The 19,109-nt window shown below is 38.1% G+C and overlaps 1 protein-coding gene and 1 pseudogene across 10 annotated transcripts in view; both read right to left on the reverse strand.

The window, feature by feature from the left end:
- Positions 1-2,544: 2,544 nt before the first annotated feature.
- The window catches only part of ZNF382 (zinc finger protein 382), a 70,155-nt gene continuing 53,590 nt past the window's right edge, over positions 2,545-19,109 (reverse strand). For 9 of the 10 annotated variants that reach the window (XM_078063286.1, XM_036068048.2, XM_036068043.2 and 6 more), the window contains exon 5: positions 2,545-4,665. In XM_078063286.1, coding sequence (XP_077919412.1) covers positions 3,242-4,665 — 1,424 coding nt within the window. In that variant the 3' untranslated portion in view covers positions 2,545-3,241. The remainder of the gene's footprint in view (positions 4,666-19,109) is intronic. The other variant, XM_036068046.2, reaches the window with a different exon arrangement.
- LOC118520199 (rab5 GDP/GTP exchange factor pseudogene) lies at positions 13,533-15,331 on the reverse strand (annotated as a pseudogene).

Consider the following 19,109-nt stretch of genomic DNA (forward strand, 5'->3'; position numbering starts at 1 on the left):
CATATTCACTCCTAAGAGCTGCCCAAACTTCATTCACCAATAGGTTAGTTGAAAAGTCCTCATTTCATATATTTATCCATTCATAAAATATACATAAAAATTAATGAAAAAGAACATGCCCAACTTCTTCAAAAGAAATCTTAATATAGGAGTATGGAACATAGCCCAATGCTGTTTCACACCAAAACATAAAATATTGGACCTGCTTTTTCTAAGAAGCAGCTTATATGTGAATAGCTGTTAGAAAGCAAAAATTCATTTAGACTTTCTTCAAAGCATTGAAAGTACCTTCTACAGGGACGTGGCTGTACTTATCTCCATATCTTTTTTTTTTTAGAAAGACTTTATTTATTTGAGAGAGAGCACAAGCAGGGGGGAGCAGCAGGCAGAGGGAGAGGGAGAGGGAGAGGGAGAGGCAGAAGCAGGCTCCCCGCTGAGCAAGGAGCCCAACGCAGGGCTCAATCCCAGGACTCCGGGAAAATAACCCGACCAAAGGCAGATGCCTAAATAACTGAGCCACCCAGGTGCCCCCTTATCTCCATATCTTGATTTCTCTCTGCATCTTAGTTCATGGAACATCAGGGAAATGACTCTGCACAGGATCTTTCTTTTTTTTTTTTAAGTTTTATTTATTTATTTTTTGACAGAGGCAGCGAGAGAGGGAACACGAGCAGGGGGAGTGGGAGAGGGAGAAGCGGGCTTCCAGCAGAGCAGGGACCCCGATGCGGGGCTCGATCCCAGGACCCTGGGATCATGACCTGAGCAGAAGGCAGATGCCCAACGACTGAGCCACCCAGGCGCCCCTGCACAGGATCTTTCAAAGATAGACTTGTTTCCCTGCATTATCCACAGTAGGTCTTTTGGGGCTATTTTCATTTTTGCAAAATTGTGAAGAATGCATTTGCATAGCTAAGCTACCAAGTTGATAAGTATAATTTACTGCCGGAAAATGAGAAAGATAGCATATGAACCCTTCATCGAGTTGTTATTTATGTATGTAATTGCAAACAAAAAATACAGCCAATCTTCAACTGTGTATCAGGATTTTTTTTTCATGCCAAAAATCTCCTAGTGGTTGCCACACTTTTGCTCATTGACTCTGAATCCAAATGTTCATACCATTATTTTATAATATAGATACTCAGAGATTATTTTCCCTTTTTTTTTTTTTAGAATTTTTTTATTTATTCATTTGAGACAGAGAGAGAGAGAGAGAGAGCAGGAGCAGTGGGGAGAGGAAGAGGAAGAGGGAGAAGCAGACTCCCTGCTGAGCAGAGAGCCGGATGTGGGGCTCGATCCTAGGACCTGGAGATCATGACCTGAGCCGAAGGCAGATGCTTAACCATCTGAGCCACCCAGGTGCCCCTATTTTCCCTTTCTTTTAATCAATCCAATTTAATTTTTAAAATGTAACCATTTTGTGGGTCAGGAATCTGAGAAGGCTTTAGCTGAGCAGTTCTTGCTTGGGGTCTTTCAGGTGGTTCCAGTTGGATGTTAGTAGGGGCTACAGTTATCTGAAGACTTGATTAGGTGTCCCTGATGGCTCATTTAGTTGACAGATGTTACTGGATGATGACTGGGAGCTTAGCTGGGGCTATTAACCAGGTGCCTACATGTAGACTCTCTAGCATTATAATCTCAGTATGGTTAGACTTCTTCCTGGAAGCAGCTTTCCCCAGACTTAGAGTTCCAAGCCTCATCTATTCCCTTTTTAAATTTTCCTTTCTTTAGTATAAATTTTTTGATGTTGTATAAGGAGTGAGCTATGGCTAAAGTCATTCTTATGATCATTATTATTTTTTTTTCTAGAGAGAGCACGTGTGTTGGGGGTTGTGGGGAAGGATAGAGGGAGAGAGAAATCCCAAGCAGGCTCCTGTGGGTGGAGCCTGACTCGGGGCTTGATCTCACGACACTGAGACCACGACCTAAGCCAAAATCAAGAGTTGGACACTCAACTGACTGAGCCACCCAGGCACCCCTTATGATCATTTCATTTAAAGAGTTCCCATCCAATGTGAATTCCATGGTGTTGTGTATGATTTGAACCATAAGCTTTTCCATATTCATCATTTTTACACATCCAGCAAGATATAGGCCATAGGTAAAAGCTATTATCCCCTGTTCTCTTTACTATACTCATAGGATTTTTCTCCAGTTAGAACTCTCTAACGCAAGGAAGCATACTAGGAGCCTTCCTTTCCTGAGTATGACTTTTGGAGGCAGTCTCACATTTATTACATTTGTTTGGTATTATATTACAGTTTGGGCTGTGGCTAAAAGTCTTTGTACATGCATTATAATTGGATTCTCAGTTTTCATATTTGTAGAATTTCCCTCTAGCATGAATTCTCTGGTTGGAACCATCACCATATCGCTTATATTCACAGTTGTTTTCCTTCAGAGTGAATTATCTCATGCTGTGAAAGTTCTGAGTTGTTTGGTAATATCTACCAAAGCTGACCAAACAAATATGCTCCAGGACCCAGCAATTCCATTCCTAGTATGAAAACAAGAGAAATGAACATATGTACACCAAAAAACAAATATGTTCACAGAAGCATTATTTATTATGACCCTAAACTGTAAACAATGAAAAAGTCCATCAAGAGTAGATTGGATAAATTGTAATTTAATCATATGATGGAATTCTATATAGAATAGAAATAAATGAACTTCTGCTGCATGCACTGAGTCTTACAGACATAATGATGAATGAAACAAGCCATATATAAAAGAATACATGATGTATAATCCAATTTATATAAAGGTTCATAATATGCAAAACCTAATTTATAATGTTAGAAGTCAGAACTGTGGTAAATTTTGAGGAGGTAACAACTAATTTTTATTTCATATTTCCAACAAGAAATACAGTTCACACTTCCTTTCTTTAAAACACCTTCGCTCACAGTGTGGTCCACAGACCACTGCCAGTTGGTCAACTCCTTATTACTGGGACACAACAAGGTATGTTTTGAAATTGAAAATAAGCAATTTTAAATGTTTGTAGAAACTTGACAGAGGAAGTTTATGCCTGCTGAATCTAATAATAAAAAATTTAGGGCGGTATTTTCAATGACTATTGTCATTTGTCTAGTCATTCTTTGTTATATAGGCTCACAAACAGTAGGTAAATTTGTGGAATAGTACCTAAAACTGTTGACTATTATTATATTTGCAAGCTACATCATGTACAGGGTTTACTATGACTTCAAAAGTTTTTACCAAAAAGTCCTATCCTTTACTGAATTCCCAAGGTTTCTACCTTGTGAGTTTTTTGATGTACAATGAGGTTTGACTTACAACTGAAGAACTTTCCACATTCTTTACATTCATACGGTTTCTCTCCTGTGTGAGTTTTCTGGTGGCGAATGAGGTTTGATTTCCTACTAAAGGCTTTCCCACACTGAGAACATCCATTGGATTTCTCTCCTGTATGTATTCTCTGATGAACAGTGAGGATTGCCTTCTGGCGGAAGGACTTCCCACATTCATTACAAATATACGGTTTTTCCCCAGTGTGAATTCTTTGATGGAGAGTGAGGGTTGTCTTTTGGCAGAAGGACTTCCCACATTCACTGCAAATATAGGGTTTTTCTCCTGTGTGAGTTCTCTGATGTACAGTGAGAGTTGTCTTCTGGATAAATGCCTTCCCACACTCATTACATTGATATGGTTTCTCCCCTGTGTGAGTTCTCTGATGATCAATGAGGTATGACTTCTTTCTAAAAGCACTTCCACACTGAGTACATTCATAGGCTTTCTCCCCTGTATGTGTTTTGTGATGTCTAGTGAGAGTTGCCTTCTGGCGGAAGGACTTCCCACAATCCATACAGATGTAGGGCTTCCCCTCTATATGTGTTTTCTCATGTAGAGTGAGGGCTGTCTTTTGACGGAAAGCTTTCCCACATTGATTGCAAACATAAGGTTTCTCACCTGTGTGAATTCGTTGATGTTCAATGAGATATGACTTCCTTCTAAAGCTATTCCCACAGTAAGGACACTGAAAGGGTTTCTCTTCTGTTTGAGATCTCTGATGCACGATAAAAACAGACTTCCTGCAGAGGAACTTCCCGTATTTGCCGTATGCATGGGGTTTCTTCTCAATAAGAGTTTGTGAATGGGCACTGAGATTGGACTTTTCGATTAAGGCTATTCCATCTTTATTGTATTCAAAGGGTTTTTCTCCTCTGTGAGCTCGGGTATGTGTAAATAACATTCCTTTCATAAGGAAGGATCTTTCACATTCATTATGATCTAATGATTGCTCAGGAGTTTGAACTTTCTGATGTTGAATAAGCTCTTGTTTACCACTCAGACTCCTTTCTGTTTGTTTATAGAGATTCACTGTAGTATGAATTTTCTCATTTTTAGTATTGAGGAATGATTTCTCCCATCCATTACTCTCACCAATCTTCTCTCTTACAGGGCTTATATTTCTACTGACTAATTCCGAAATATTTTTTAAAACCTTTCCATCAGGCTTATATTCACGTAGCGTTGTTTTTGAAATAAGACGGTTCTTGCCTACAGTAAGTGTTTTCCCAAAAATATTACTTCTTTCCTTAATTAGCCTTTTGTGGTTGATGAATATGACTGATCTGGAGTGCCTGTCTTGGTATTCTTTGAACTTCACTAAAACATCTTCAGTTTTTCCATCTTCTTCTAGAAAAGAATAACAACATTGTAAGTTTTCACATAAATGTTATGGATTGGATGTATATACAAACAACCCATTGTGCAACTGTCAGCCTCACTATTGTGGTCTATACAAGGGCCAAAATAAAATACCTCTTGGTAGGGAAAATTCATATGACATAAACACAAACCCTGCTACACAGTTAAAATGAGGAAAAATTGGCATAAGAAAAGAACACTCATATCTTTGGCATATTGTAAATATAAACTACGTTGAGCAGGTATAATAAACACAAGGACAAGTAAACAGAAGACAAAGGATGATGAAAGTGGGATTGTTCTTGGAACGGGCAGATTCAGAAATAATGGAGTGAGCTTATTAAGGGTACTAACCAGTAAGCAAGGAAAATGTTCAGGTAGAAATGAAAGCCTAAATATTATTCCCTCATGCCTAAATATGTGTTATAAAATACTTCCATTTGTTTCTTCCTCACTTGCATGTAACCCATCCATGGCAAATGAACTTTCTCAAGCACTCCTTTCCTAATGTTGAGAGAAACACTGTTTATAGCCTAGGCCCTAACTCTCCACACAACTTATTTTCTCTTGAAAGGGAAGACTTTCGGAAACCTATTTCCATTAGGAGTTGTAAAATAAACCAGACAACAAAGCATACTTGAAACATGAATATAATCACTGTTGTATTCTGACTGCTGTTACCATCGATTTATTCTTGCAGAGATGGTCAATAACTAAATTCTCCTGACCATCAGTTCTAACTTTTCCTCCTTTCATTTTCTGAATTACTTTTTCAGTTTTCAGGAAGGATGGGTTTAAGTCTTCCTCCCAATGCAGTAACATACCTTAACTCTGCTATTCCCTATGGGGAATGTGAAGGCCTAGATTCTTCAACTGTATGTTTACAGCACTGACCGACTCTAATATTTTTCTTTTCTTTTTTTTTAACTCTATTATTTTTCTTATAATTCTTGGCTATATCTGATTATTCTTCCCTTACTACCACCCATTTCTATAGGGTAATTTTAAATATGGATTCATCTTACCCTTGACTTGTGTCTTAATTATAATAGCCCTTAACTGGTAACTGCCCAAGTACTCATCAAAAGGTAAATGGTAATATTGTGTCATGTATGTATATAATGTGATACTACTTACCAATAAAAAAGAAAAAAATCTACTGATACACAATGGAAAGAGATGAATCTCATTTTTCAGAGTGAAAGCTTTATGCAAAAGAGTATATATTATAAAATTCCACTTATGTGCAGTTCTAGAACACACTAAAACTAATCTGTATTAGTAACTGGAGTAACATCATCTTTCTAAGGACCTTAACCACCTGCAGGGACATTCTACTATTCAATTTATCGAAAAGCCTTCATATATTATTTGTATCCTTTAATGTTGAATTTGTCTGAAATTAGATTATAATTATAGTCTGGACCATCTGTTTCAAGAACTCTTTCAACAACTTGCTCTTTTAATATGAATATTATATGTAAAATGCTGAATTTGATAATATTGCCTTCCCAACTAAAACTTATGCTCTTGGATGTCAATATTTTATTGACTATCTTCTGAGTATATGTTAACACACGGTTATCTGAGATAAAGGGATGTGATCTTGGCATGTATATATATATTTTTTTATTTATTTTAAAGATTTTATTTATTTATTTGAGAGAGACAGAGAGAGCACAAGCAGGGGGAGCATCAGAGGCAGAGGGAGAAGCAGGCTCCCCGCCAAGCAGGGAGCCCGACGCGGGGCTTGATCCCAGGACCCTGGATCATGACATGAGCCGAAGGCAGATGCTTAACCGACTGAGCCACCCAGGTGCCTCTTGGCATGTATATTTAAAAGAAATTATCATTAAATGATTTCTGAATGGATAGGAAAGATATTTTCCTTGCATGGAATCAATGATAGTTAGGTAACTATTGGATATCTAGCCTCTGTTACAAACTACAGTAAGGAAAAGTAAAAGAACCTTTTTTTGGGGCAACTGTTCGGATGGGAAAAGAAGCTTGATCATACCAGAGAATGCGTCTGTTTGCAATTTACAGACATAAGTAGAATGTGAATGCAGAAAAAAAGGAATTGAACATGGTCTGGAGAAGTCAAGGAACATTTCACAGAGGAAGTGAAACTTGATCTTTTAACTAAATGATATACATATTGTATTGTATAGTAAAGAATATAACCTTGCCCAAAGAGACATCTGACATTTGCCTTTGGCTTCTGAGAAGTAATCTTCTAAGCCCTTGGAATATGTATTTGTTTGCCTGGGAGCCTTTGGCCAGCTAGTAAGTCACAATGTAATTTAGTGTGAGGTCTTTGAGCCACACCAAGAGTGTGATTTAGGGTGCGTGCTTTGGGTCAAACAGTATCAGCTTTACCTCTAAAGGGGCTGAAAACTGAGACTGGCTACATGTACAGTTAATCATGCCTATGTTATGGAGCCCTGATATAAACTCTGGACAAGGGGCTCAGGTGATGCTTCCCTGGTTGGCAATATTCTGTATGTATTGTCACACCAGCAAGGTAATTTTGCCCATGATTCCACAGAGAGAGGTCTACTAAAAGCTTCATGTTTGGTACTTTCCTGGACTCTGCCCTTTCTGCTTGACTGATTCTAATCTGTATTTTTTCTTCTGTAATAAACTGTTAATTGTGAACATAATAGCTTTCAGTAAGTTCCATGGATCCTTATAGCATATTGTTGATACTAGCAGTAGTCTTGGGGACCCCCAAACTTACAGCTGGTGTCAGAAGTGAGGGTGGTCTTGTGTATACTGTGCACGCTCTCTCTCTAACAAATAAAATCTTTTTTTAAAAAGACTTTATTTGACATACAGAGAGAGATAGTGAGAGAGAGAGAGCAAGTACAAGCAGGGGGAGCGGCAGGCAGAGGGAGAGGGAGAAGCAGGCTCCCTGCTGAGCAAGGAGCCCGACACGGGGCTTGATCCCAGGGCCCTGGGATCATGACCCGAGCCGAAGGCAGCTGCTTAAGTGACTGAGCCACCTAGGTGCCCCATAAATCTTTTTAAAAAATCAATAATCAAAGGTATGACACAACTGATTGTTGTATTGATCTAGGAAGATCAAAATATACACTAGAGTTCAAATGGGAGAAGTGGGCTGAAAATGTCTATTTGAAAGCCAAGAAAACCACAACTTGAGAATGGATCAGATTAGTTTACAGAACTTTTTTTTTTTTTTTTTTTTTTAAGAGAGAGCATGCGGACGTGCAAGCGGGGAGGGGGATATGCAGAGGGAGAGGGCAAGAGAATCCCAAGCAGACTCTACGCTGAGTCCAGAGCCTGACACAAAGCTAGACCCCACAAGGAGACCAAAACCTGAGTGCCCTGAGTGGAAACCAAGAATCGGATACTTAATCAACTGCACCACCCAGGTGCCCCAACTTATAGGACTCTTATAAAAGCAAGAACTGAAGATGAAGAAAGAGCCTTTAAGGATATCAACAAGAGACCACTGAAATAAAATCAATTTATTCAATAAATATTTATTTTCCTAGGCAATAAAGGAGGGAGGAAAAGAAATGAAGATGTGAAAAGGCACTCAGGGAAACAGAATTAAAATGAGTTAGGTTTTTTTTTACCCAAATCAAGGTGGGTAGGAATCAGGAATCTGAGCACTATGATATGGAACATGGAAACTTATTGGAAATAAATTTATTTTAAAAAAGTGATACTAAAATTATCTTAGGTCCACAGCATATGGATTTTGAAATCTGATGGCAGGTGTCATGGTGAGAATAGGATGTAAGCCTGACTGCAAGAAACAGTTAAGACACTGCACAGGGAAAGAAAGGAAAGGAAATGAAAACTAAGAGGAAGATATATTAGACAATGATTTCTCTTTTTACTTTTTGGATAGATTTAAGACTGCCTATAAATAGGAGGCCGAACAAAAGAAAAAAGAGGACTGAAATGTTAAAAACACGAAAAACAAGAAGGCCTAAACCAGCAGTTCCCTAAGTGTGATTTATGGACCTTAGTATATGAGATCCTTATGTGGGAGGCAGGGAGGGGGAGAGGTAGTCCATAAAAACTATTTTTGTTAATAACAACATTCCATTTGTCTTTTTAAGATGGGTGTCTGATTTGTACTTATGGAATTTTAATTTATGAGGGTGACTAACTGATGACATAGGCTGATGCCATTAAATGATTTTCCGTACATTTCCTCCTTTGTAGGGTCAAATGTAGGAGCTGCAGGCTTGGTCAGGAGGCAGAAAGGAGAGCGGGGAAAGCCTATGCCAGAGCCTTTTATGGGACTTGCTTGCATGGGAAAGGGCAGGAGAAACAGTTTAGGATTGCTTTTTTGAACAGTGTTGGAGGCTATGGGTTACAGGGGTGGTCTTTAGTTGTATGTACCTGGCCCTGGGTGATTTAGGGCACGGGAAATGTTGGCTTGGTGTGTGAGAGTTAGGTAAAGGAGGTAGTTGAGGGTATGGACTTGGATTTGTTGGTTTTTATATGAAATGTGGGCTTACCAACAGGTTGTTTACTGTCTCTACGAATTAGCTAGCTCTGGGGGGGGGCAATGTCTCCCCAGCAAGCAAGGCCCTCCAAAGTTGTCAAGACATCATAAAATATAGAAGATAAAAAATACGATTAATACAGTGGGTAAAATGCTGGCACGTCAGCATAAATGAAAACACTTGCACCAATCTATAATAGTAATCACTACATTTCTAATCCATAAGAAAAAAGATTTCATGTAAGACTGTTTTTGATAGAGCAGGAAAAAATCATTAATTTTATTAGATCTCTACCCTTGAGTACACATATTTTCAATATTCTGTGTGATGATTAAAGACGTATGCATAAAGCACTTCTGTTGCATACCAGAGTATAATGTATTTTGTGAGGAAAAGTACTGGTGTAATTATTTGAGTTGAGAACTGAATACAGGGCCCTCCGTCCCCTCCCGCTGCATCCAAAAACAGAATGTTCCTGTGAAACCTTTCATAAGCTGAAATGGCATAAAGTGAAGAAGCAACTACCATTAATTTATACAGAAAAATTTTTGAGCATTCCCAGATCCAAAAAATAACCTCTCTTCAGCTTTTCTGACACATCATGCTAATGGATGTGCAAAATAAACTGAGGTGAAGCACAGATGCTCAAAGCTACGGCAGCCTGATGCTGAGGTGCTGAGTGTAGTTCCGGGGAAGGAGCTGGGTAGTGCCTCTACAGCTCGCTGCAAAGCAAGCACTGAGTGTTATTTTTGCTTTTCACCTTGTTTTGTAAAAGCAAAAATCCTCTTCGGATTTCTTTTGGTTAGTGAAAACAGGTACTAATGGAGGTCTTTAGTAAAACCAAAGTGGCAAAACATGAACTTTCAAAAAGCAGGGGATATCTGTATCTACTTTTGGTGGAACAGCATTTTTACTTGAGAGTACAACTGATTATTATTCAAACGTGGTTATCTGGTAGACATTTTCTTTTTCTTTTTTTTTTTTAAAGATTTTATTTATTTATTTGACAGAGAGAGACACAGCGAGAGAGGGAACACAAGCAGGGGGAGTGGGAGAGGAAGAAGCAGGCTTCCCGATGGGGGGCTCAATCCCAGGACCCTGGGACCATGATCTGAGCCGAAGGCAGATGCTTAACGACTGAGCCACCCAGGCGCCCCTCTTTTTTTTTTTTTTTTTTTGCTTTTATTTATTTGTCAGAGGGAGAGAGAGCACAAGCAGGGGGAGCGGCAGGCAAATGGAGAAACAGGCTCCCCACTGAGCAAGGAGCCTGATGCAGGACTCCATCCCAGGACTCTGGGATTATGACCTGAGCCAAAGGCAGATACTTAACCGAATGAGCCACCCAGGCATCCTTCTGGTAGATATTTTCTTGAACAATGTGAGCATGTTAATTCAAGGAAAACATATGCTAATATTTATAACCAATGATAAAATTCAAGCTTTCAAATAAAGGTCATTATGTTGGAAAGCTTGTATTTGCTACTGTGAGCTTGTCAGCTTCCCAATTTTTAAGACTTTTCTGATAACATTTCTGATGATATTAACAAATGTAGCCTTTGGTGTTTTTTTAAAGTTAATATTATATATAGAAATATGTCAAAATTTGGAAGATGTTAGATGTCACTGAACTGTTACTTTCCAAATGATTAATACATAATATTACCAAAAAATGCATGGGTAAAATATCCATTTAAGTAGACCATTGGATTTTATGGGTTTTTTTGTTGTTGTAGTTGGTTTTTTTTTAGATGATGATTTGGGATGAAGAAGATAGCTCTATTTTTTTTTTTTAAGATTTTATTTATTTATTTGAGAGAGAGAGAGTGACAGAGATAGGGAGAAGAGAGCATGAACGGGGAGGAGAGGGAGAAGCAGGCTTCTCACTGAGCAGGGCACAAAAGTTCATTGTTATGGTTTCAGGTTCTATATTGCAACTAACTGTTCAGGAACTACCAATTGTTACATTTGGATGTAGTATTAATGAAGAATATCTATGACAATCTAAAAAGGCGCTTAAAATATTTCTCATTCAGGGACACCTGGGTGGCTCAGTTGGTTAAGCATCTGCCTTCGGCTCAGATCATGATCCCAGGATCCTGGGATTGAGTCCCGCATCAGGCTCCTTGCTCAGCAGGGAGCCTGCTTCTCTCTCTGCCTGCCACTTCCCCTGCTTGTGCTGGCTCTCTATTTCTCTCTCTCACTCTCTGACAAATAAATAAAATCTTTAAAAAAATATTTCTCATTCAAACTACATATAATGCATGAAGGAAGGTTTTCTTCATATATTATGATTCAAACAACATTTTACAACAAATTGAATATAGAATCAGATGTGAAAATCAGCTATTTATTAAATAAATTTCAATTATGTAACAATTCCACTTTTGTCACTATTGTTTTTCTTTTGGGAAATAGTTATTTTTGTAAAAATATGATTTTATGTCAACATGTAATAAGTTTATTATTTTTATATTGTTTTAAAATGAATTAGTAAAAAATTTTTTTTTTTTTTTTTAAAGATTTTTTATTTATTTATTTGAGAGAGAGAGAATGAGAGAGAGCAAGCACATGAGAGGGGGGAGGGTCAGAGGGAGAAGCAGACTCCCTGCCGAGCAGGGAGCCTGATGCGGGACTCGATCCAGGGACTCCAGGATCATGACCTGAGCCGAAGGCAGTCGCTTAACCAACTGAGCCACCCAGGCGCCCTAAAAATTTTTTGTATTAACTTCTAATAGGGTACACACAGACACATGCACAAAGTTCTTTTAATCCTTAATAATTTTAAGAATATTAACAAGTCCCAAAACTAAAAAGTTTGAGAAATTGCTTATCTAGATATCCAGATTCTGATAATGGCAAAGAAGTTAGTTTCAAAACAACCTTCCAGCTGATAACAATGATAAACTATGGACCAGCTGTAAAAGACCAACTTGTTTTAAAGCACTAAAGAGTGATCAAAAGCAGGCAGAAACTGAAGTGGATATAACATTTGAAAAGAAAGAAACCACACTACGTAAGATCTACATTTACCCAGGTTTTCCACTGTGGGCCCTGGTAGCTTGTGCAGCACACAAGGGATAGATAGATCTCTGGGAGAAAGCAGGAGTCATCCTGTGCAGAAAAATCTGAGATCAAGTTCAGGGCTACTAGAATAAATTGAGGAAAAAAATCTTAAGACAAAATCTGAGAATGGAAAAGTCATAGAAGGAAAACCCCAAAATTAGCATAAACCTCTCCTCAAAACCTTGGTTAACTGCATCTACAGGTCAAGACTGCAAGAAGCACAAAGGGAAAAGAAAGCTGGAGCACTGGGAGAATTGATTAAAGATTTCAGCAGTTGTTTAGCTCTGGAAAAATAGTTTTTAATACCAGTCCTGTGCCAAGTCAGAGGAACCTGGTGAGAGGAACCTTTGATTTTTCTACTGAAACCCCAGAATGGCTAAAGGCTGCATCCCAGGACTAAGAGAAACACCATAAAACTAAAGGCAAAACTGAAACTGAAATAGAAATCATCTAAAAAACATAAAAGCAATCTTAAAAAGGAATCAGTGTGAGCCACCAGTAACTTAACTGCCTTCTGGGTGAAAACTCAGCAATCTTCAGAGGAAGAAAAAGAATCCAGCATCTTGACAACATATTATCTACAAGGTTTTCCTGAGAAGAAACAGGAAAATATGACCAATAGAGAAGATAAAAAACAGTCAACAGAATCAGACTGATATATGTCCTCTACATTAAAATTACAAGATAAGGAATTTAAAATAACTAATAAATATGCTTACAAAATCTACAAGAAAAGATGGAAATACGGTTAAAGATGGAGAATTCAGGAGAGATAAGGAAATGCAAACTTAAAAAACCTTGTATCTTAAATGCAAAATTCATTGGATGAGTTTAACAGCATAGGAACATAAGAGAATGAAGAATCAGTACTTTGGAAGTCTGGTTAACAGAAATTACCCAAACTAAAAAAAATATATATAAACTTCTTAATAAACTCTACAGAGAATAGGTTAAATTTATTTATTTATTTATTTATTTATTTATAGATTTTATTTATTTATTTGAGAGAGAGAATGAGACAGAGAGAGCATGAGAGGGTCAGAGGGAGAAGCAGACTCCTTGCCGAGCAGGGAGCCCGATGTGGGACTCGATCCCGGGACTCCAGGATCATGACCTGAGCCGAAGGCAGTCGCTTAACCAACTGAGCCACCCAGGCGCCCAGGTTAAAATTATTTAAAATGTAATTGAGAATAGCACAGAAAAATAATTGTAGAAATACTGGACAAAGTTTCTTCAAATTTGCTCTAAAACAAGAACTCTGTGAATATGCTAATTTACTTATTGGTTCTAACAGTTTTTTTTTTTTTAACTCAAATAAATAGTATTTTATTATTTACTAAGCTTCCCCTGCCAGGAAAAACAAAACAAACAAAACAATCCCCACAAACTGTACCTTTAAAAATGCTTTGACATTTATAAGCAATTAAGTTATAGTCTAGATCCCAATCATGGACTGTAGTAAGGGCTAGCTACAATTTAAGCTCAAATAAATACTACCCATGTAAATTTTTATCATCCTGCATAAACTTGAAGTTGCAATGGTGGAGGAAGTTTATCATTTTCAACATTTTCAGAGTCACAAGCTGCTAAAGATTGATTTGGGGGTTTAATTTCAAGCAGATATTTCTCAACAATATCTTGAACCTCTTTTGCAGTTCCATCCGTCCACTCTATTAGGTCTTTTTCAAGTTTCTTGGCTTCACTCATGATCCTCTTGCCATTCATTCAACTGAGACAGAAGATCCAAGTTCTTATACATTTGCTTAACCCCTAAGCAAGCATCAGGAGACCAATTCTCAGATTCCTGCTTCCTGGGAGAAGTCTGGCCGGACATGTATAGATCAAAATCTTCCTGACTTAAATTCAAAGACTGAGCATCTAATTTCTCAATGAAAGCCACAGGACAGCACAGATTGGTGAAATAGTAGCCATCCTCCCCAGCCATCAATCGGCTTGGGTTGCAGAAGCGGGTGATATACTGGATATTGGACTGAAGGCGTGGGGGGTTGCCCTTCAAGACAATGTAGATTAGAGGTGGTAAAAAGTCATCAGCTGAGGCTGGCTCATTCTTGGTGATCTTAATGGCATTGAAGATGTGCTTGCTGCACTTGTGATGCAGGCCAACTTACCTCGAGGTACACACTTTGAATCCATTTCAATGATATCTGTGATTGCTTTCACCACCATATCAGATACTTCTGAAATTTATTCATTAACAGGGACACAAAGCATCTGAGGTGTAACCCAGTGCAGGGCTCTGATCCTCTTTTGAATAGCGAGATCTTTCTTCTCATCATCTGTAGTTTCTGGACAGAACACAAATTTATAGAGACGAGTCATAATGTACTTTTCGATCTGATCCATTATCTTCTCAACTCTTTCTGAAGGCACTTTTCCACAAGTCTGCATTCTTTCATCCACATTCTGGTAAAAATCCTGAGTACACTCTGACTGTTCCTCAGTGCTTAAATCCCTTTTGTAATGCATTGTTTCCAAAAAACATCTTGGTCTGCTTATAGATTTCTTGGCCTGTCTTGTGGAAGGTCTTGAGAAATTCTATGAACTCTTTAGACACTATCTGTTTCATTGCTGGCTTGCCGGTTTATGGAAGGACTGGGAGCTTTTGCTTCCTGAATTTCTGCCGTTTTTGATCCAACCCTGGATGAAGCACTGAAGAATTTCTTTACTGTGGTAACCTTGCGGATCTTCTCATTGGTTTTCTTTTCTTCAAACTTGGAAAATGTGAGGGACTGGGCCCCTGGGCCGCTCTGACTGCTGGCAAAGGCCTCTTCCTCCTCCCGCTGAAGTCACTCTGCCAGTTCCCAATCCTCCTGAATTTGCTTCTGCCTTGCTTTGTGGTACTCTTCCCTCCAGCACTTGGAGCAGAAACCCTGCCAAGCAGGGTTGCCATAGTAACCACATCCTTTCTTGCAAAGGAGCTCTGGCTGATCCACATGAATTCCTCGGCGTTCAGACTTAAGGCTCATCTTCTTCCTGCTGGTCTGCGGCTCCACGGGCGTCGGGATCGCCGCTGTCCGCGGGTCGCTCGAGTGGGTCCCTGCTCCGCCAGTCCACAACCCGCCCTCTTGTCGGCCCGCCCTCTCTCCTCTAACAGTTCTTTTTGAGATTCCTTAGCATTTATTAGGTACACAATCATTTCACCTACAAATGAAGATAGCTCCCTTTCTAATTGGTAGCCTTTTAGTTTCTTTTTCTTGCCTTGTTGTACTGACTTGTGTCTAGTACAATGTTTAATAGAAGTGGTGATAGTGGGCATCTTTTCTGTTTTGATCTCAGAGGAAAAGCATTCAGGCTTTCTACCTTGAGTATGATGGTGGTTATAAGTTTTTCAAAGACACCCTTAATGAAGCTGAGGAAATTCCTTTTGATTGCTAATCTGTTCTAAGGCTTTATAAAAGGAACTGAATTTTAATTATTTTCCCATGTCTACTGAGATACTTTCATGGTTTTACTCCTTAATTTTTTTCTAGTTACATTAAGTGGCACCTCAGATCCTTGACTTTAGACCTCTTTTCACCTTTATATGGGGAATTACATAGACTGATTTTTTTTAAAGATTTATTTTAGAAAGACAGAACATGGGCATGAGGGGCAGAGGGAGAGAGAATATCAAGCAGACTCCGCACTGAGCACGAAGCCTGACGTGGGGCTCAATCTCACAACCCTGAGATCATGACCTGAGCCGAAACCAAGAGTTGGACACTTAACTGACTGTGCCTCTGATTTCTGAATATCAAATCATCTTTGCTTTCCTGGGATAAGCTCTTTTTAGTCATGAGGTTTTATCCTTTTAAAATATTGCTAGGTTCTGTTTTATATCTTATCGTTTTTTTTCTAGCTTCATGATGTTGGTGTGTAGTTTTTTATTTTTATAGTGCCTTTGGTTGTGGATAATGCTGGCCTTATAAAATGAGTTGGGAAGTGTCCTCTCCTACTCTATTTGTTGATATAAAATTACTTGTTTATTCCCTAGTTGTCCTTTTAATGTCTGTAGGATCTGTAGTGATGCAGCCTCTTTAATTTTTTTTTTATTTTTTTTAAAATTTTTTTATTGTTATGTTAATCCCCGCAGCCTCTTTAATTTTTAATATTGGTAATTTGTGTCTTCTATTTCTTATTAGTATGAAAATTATTAACCATATTAGCTATGGTTTATTAATTTATCAATTATTTTAATGAATCAGCTTTTGGCTTCACTCATTTTCTCTATTATTCTTCTGTTATATATTTCACTGATTTCTGTTTTAGTCTTTATTTTTTTCTTTTACAAACTTTTTTAAAAAAACTTTTCAAGTTTATTTAAGTAATCTCTACATCCAATGTGGGGCTTGAACTCCTGACCCTGAGATCAAGAGTTGCATGCTCTTCTTTTTTTTTTTTTTAATGTTTTATTTATTTATTCATGAGAGTCACAGAGAGAGAGAGGCAGAGGCAGAGGGAGAAGCAGGCTCCCCGCCTAGCAGGGAGCCCGATGCAGGACTCGATCCCAGGACCCTGGGATCATGACCTGAGCCGAAGGCAGATGCTTAACCATCTGAGCCACCCAGGCGCCCCAAGAGTTGCATGCTCTTCTGACTGAGCCAGCCAGGCACCCCTCCTTTTACTAACGTTTGAGTTTAATTTATTTTTCTTTTTCTAGTTACTTTGGGTGACAGTTTAGATCCCTGATTTAAAAGGATAAAAAATTAAAATGCTGCTTTAGTTGCATCCCACAAATTTTGGTATATTGTTTTAACTATCATTCAGTTCAAAGTATCTTTAAATTTACTTTAGGATTTCTTCTCTGATTCCTCTGATTTGGAAATGTGGTGATTAATTTCCTAATGTTTGGGAAATTTAGAGATACATTTTTTAAAGATTGAAGTATAGTCGACACACAACATTACATTAGTTTTACACATAGAGATATTTTTGATTGAATTACAGTTGATCCTTGAACAATGTGAGGTTGGGGCACCAACCCCCCACACAGTTGAAAATCCATAAATAACATTTGACTAACTGCCAATAGCCTACTGTTGACCAATAACATAAACAGCACATATTCTGTATGTTATATGTATTATGTACTGTATTCTTAGAATAAAATTAGCAAGGGAAAATATTATTTAAAAAATCAAAAGGACTGTACTTTTTTATAAATACAGTACAGCACATACTGTATTTATTAAAAAAAAAACCACGTATAAGTGGACCTGCACTATTCAAACCTGTGTTGTTCAAGGCTCAAATATAATTCTGTTGTGGTCAGAGCCCATATTATGATTTCAGTTCTTTTCAATTTGTTGATACTTGTTTTATGACCCAGCATATATGGTCTATCTTGGTGAATGTTCCATGTAAAATATTCTATAAAGATGAACTAGATACAAATGATTGTATAGTTTTTCAAGCATTCCATAACCTTATTGTTTTCTTTGTTCTGTCAATTACTGAGTGAGAGGTGTTTATATCTCAAGCTATAATTACATTGCTCCTTTCAGGTCTATCAGTTTTGTTTCATGTAGTTCATGCATTCTCAATGGGGGCTTCTCCCAAGGGAGCAAAACTTATAATGGGGAAATGAAAAAAGGTTTCTTAGATATTATAATAGTCTGTGGCCCTCCAAATGGCAAAAGAACATAGATTATGGTATTGAAATTTAATGGGGGGCAATTAGAAAAAAAATCTCTAAAAATACCCTCTAGGGGAGTGATAATGATAAAAAGCTGAGAAACACTGATGTATTTTGAAGCTCTGTTAGAACTGTTATGACTTCTAATGAAGTGTCTCTATCACTGTAATATTCTGTATTCTGAAATCTACTTGGATGTATAGCCACTCCCACTTTCTTATGCTTAGTGTTTGCATGTGTAATAGAGTCTGATTCCATTTTTGAGGTCTTACTGCTGACAACTTCCTAGACCTGTCCTTCTTTTTTCCCCTCTTGCCCCACACCTGGGCAAGCCAATAAGAGAGCTTTTATGCTCTTTCTGTTGGTGCTGGCAGAAAGTTTAAACTATGCAATCACTAGCCGACATGTAGAACCCTCACCTAACCTATCCCCCAACCACAATAAACACGAAACCCAGACACACCCTCTTGCACTCACAAGCCATTTTAGGACCAGTCTGGGAATCTTCCTTGCTCTTCCCAGAAAGCCTCATTATGTCAGATTTTAGTCCTGACATCTGAAGTCAAATTTTGGGTGAGTGGGATAGGTTGTTAATTTCACCCTCACTTTGGGCAACCACAAGAGAGTATGATACATATTTTTCATGTTTTTATGTTTCACCTTCCTGTGTCTTTATATTTAATATTTTTAATATACACCACATAGTTGGGTCTTCCTTTTCATTTCAGATATTAAATCGTCATCTTTAGATGTTTCATTTGGTTATTTCTATCTTTGCTATCTTGCCTCATTATGTTCATTTTTGCTTTACATTCTTTATGATATTGAGGTCATTTATAATGACTCTTTTAGCATCCTTGTCTGCAAATTCCACCACCTCTACCTTTTTTAGGTCTGATTTTATTGACTTAGTTTAGTTTTTTTTTTTTAATTGACTGATTTGTTCCCCCTGTTTATGGGTCATATTTTCCTTCTTCTTCGTATGTTTAATAATTTTTTATTGGATATCAGACATTATCAGTTTAATGTTGTTGAGTTTAACACATGTTGTATTTTCATAAAGAGTACTGTCCTTTTACTGGCATTCCGTGGCAGCCATAGAGTTGCCCACAGGACCTCCCTTCAGGAGAGAACTTGCCATTCATGTGCAAGAAGTGTAGTTACTTTGTGCCTGGGTGGCTCAGTTGGTTAAGTGTCTGCCTTCGGCCCAGGTCATGATCCCAGGGTCCTGGGATTGAGCCCCACAT

Source organism: Halichoerus grypus, chromosome 15 (genome assembly GCF_964656455.1).
Source record: "Halichoerus grypus chromosome 15, mHalGry1.hap1.1, whole genome shotgun sequence".
Classification (NCBI taxonomy): Eukaryota; Metazoa; Chordata; class Mammalia; order Carnivora; family Phocidae; genus Halichoerus; species Halichoerus grypus.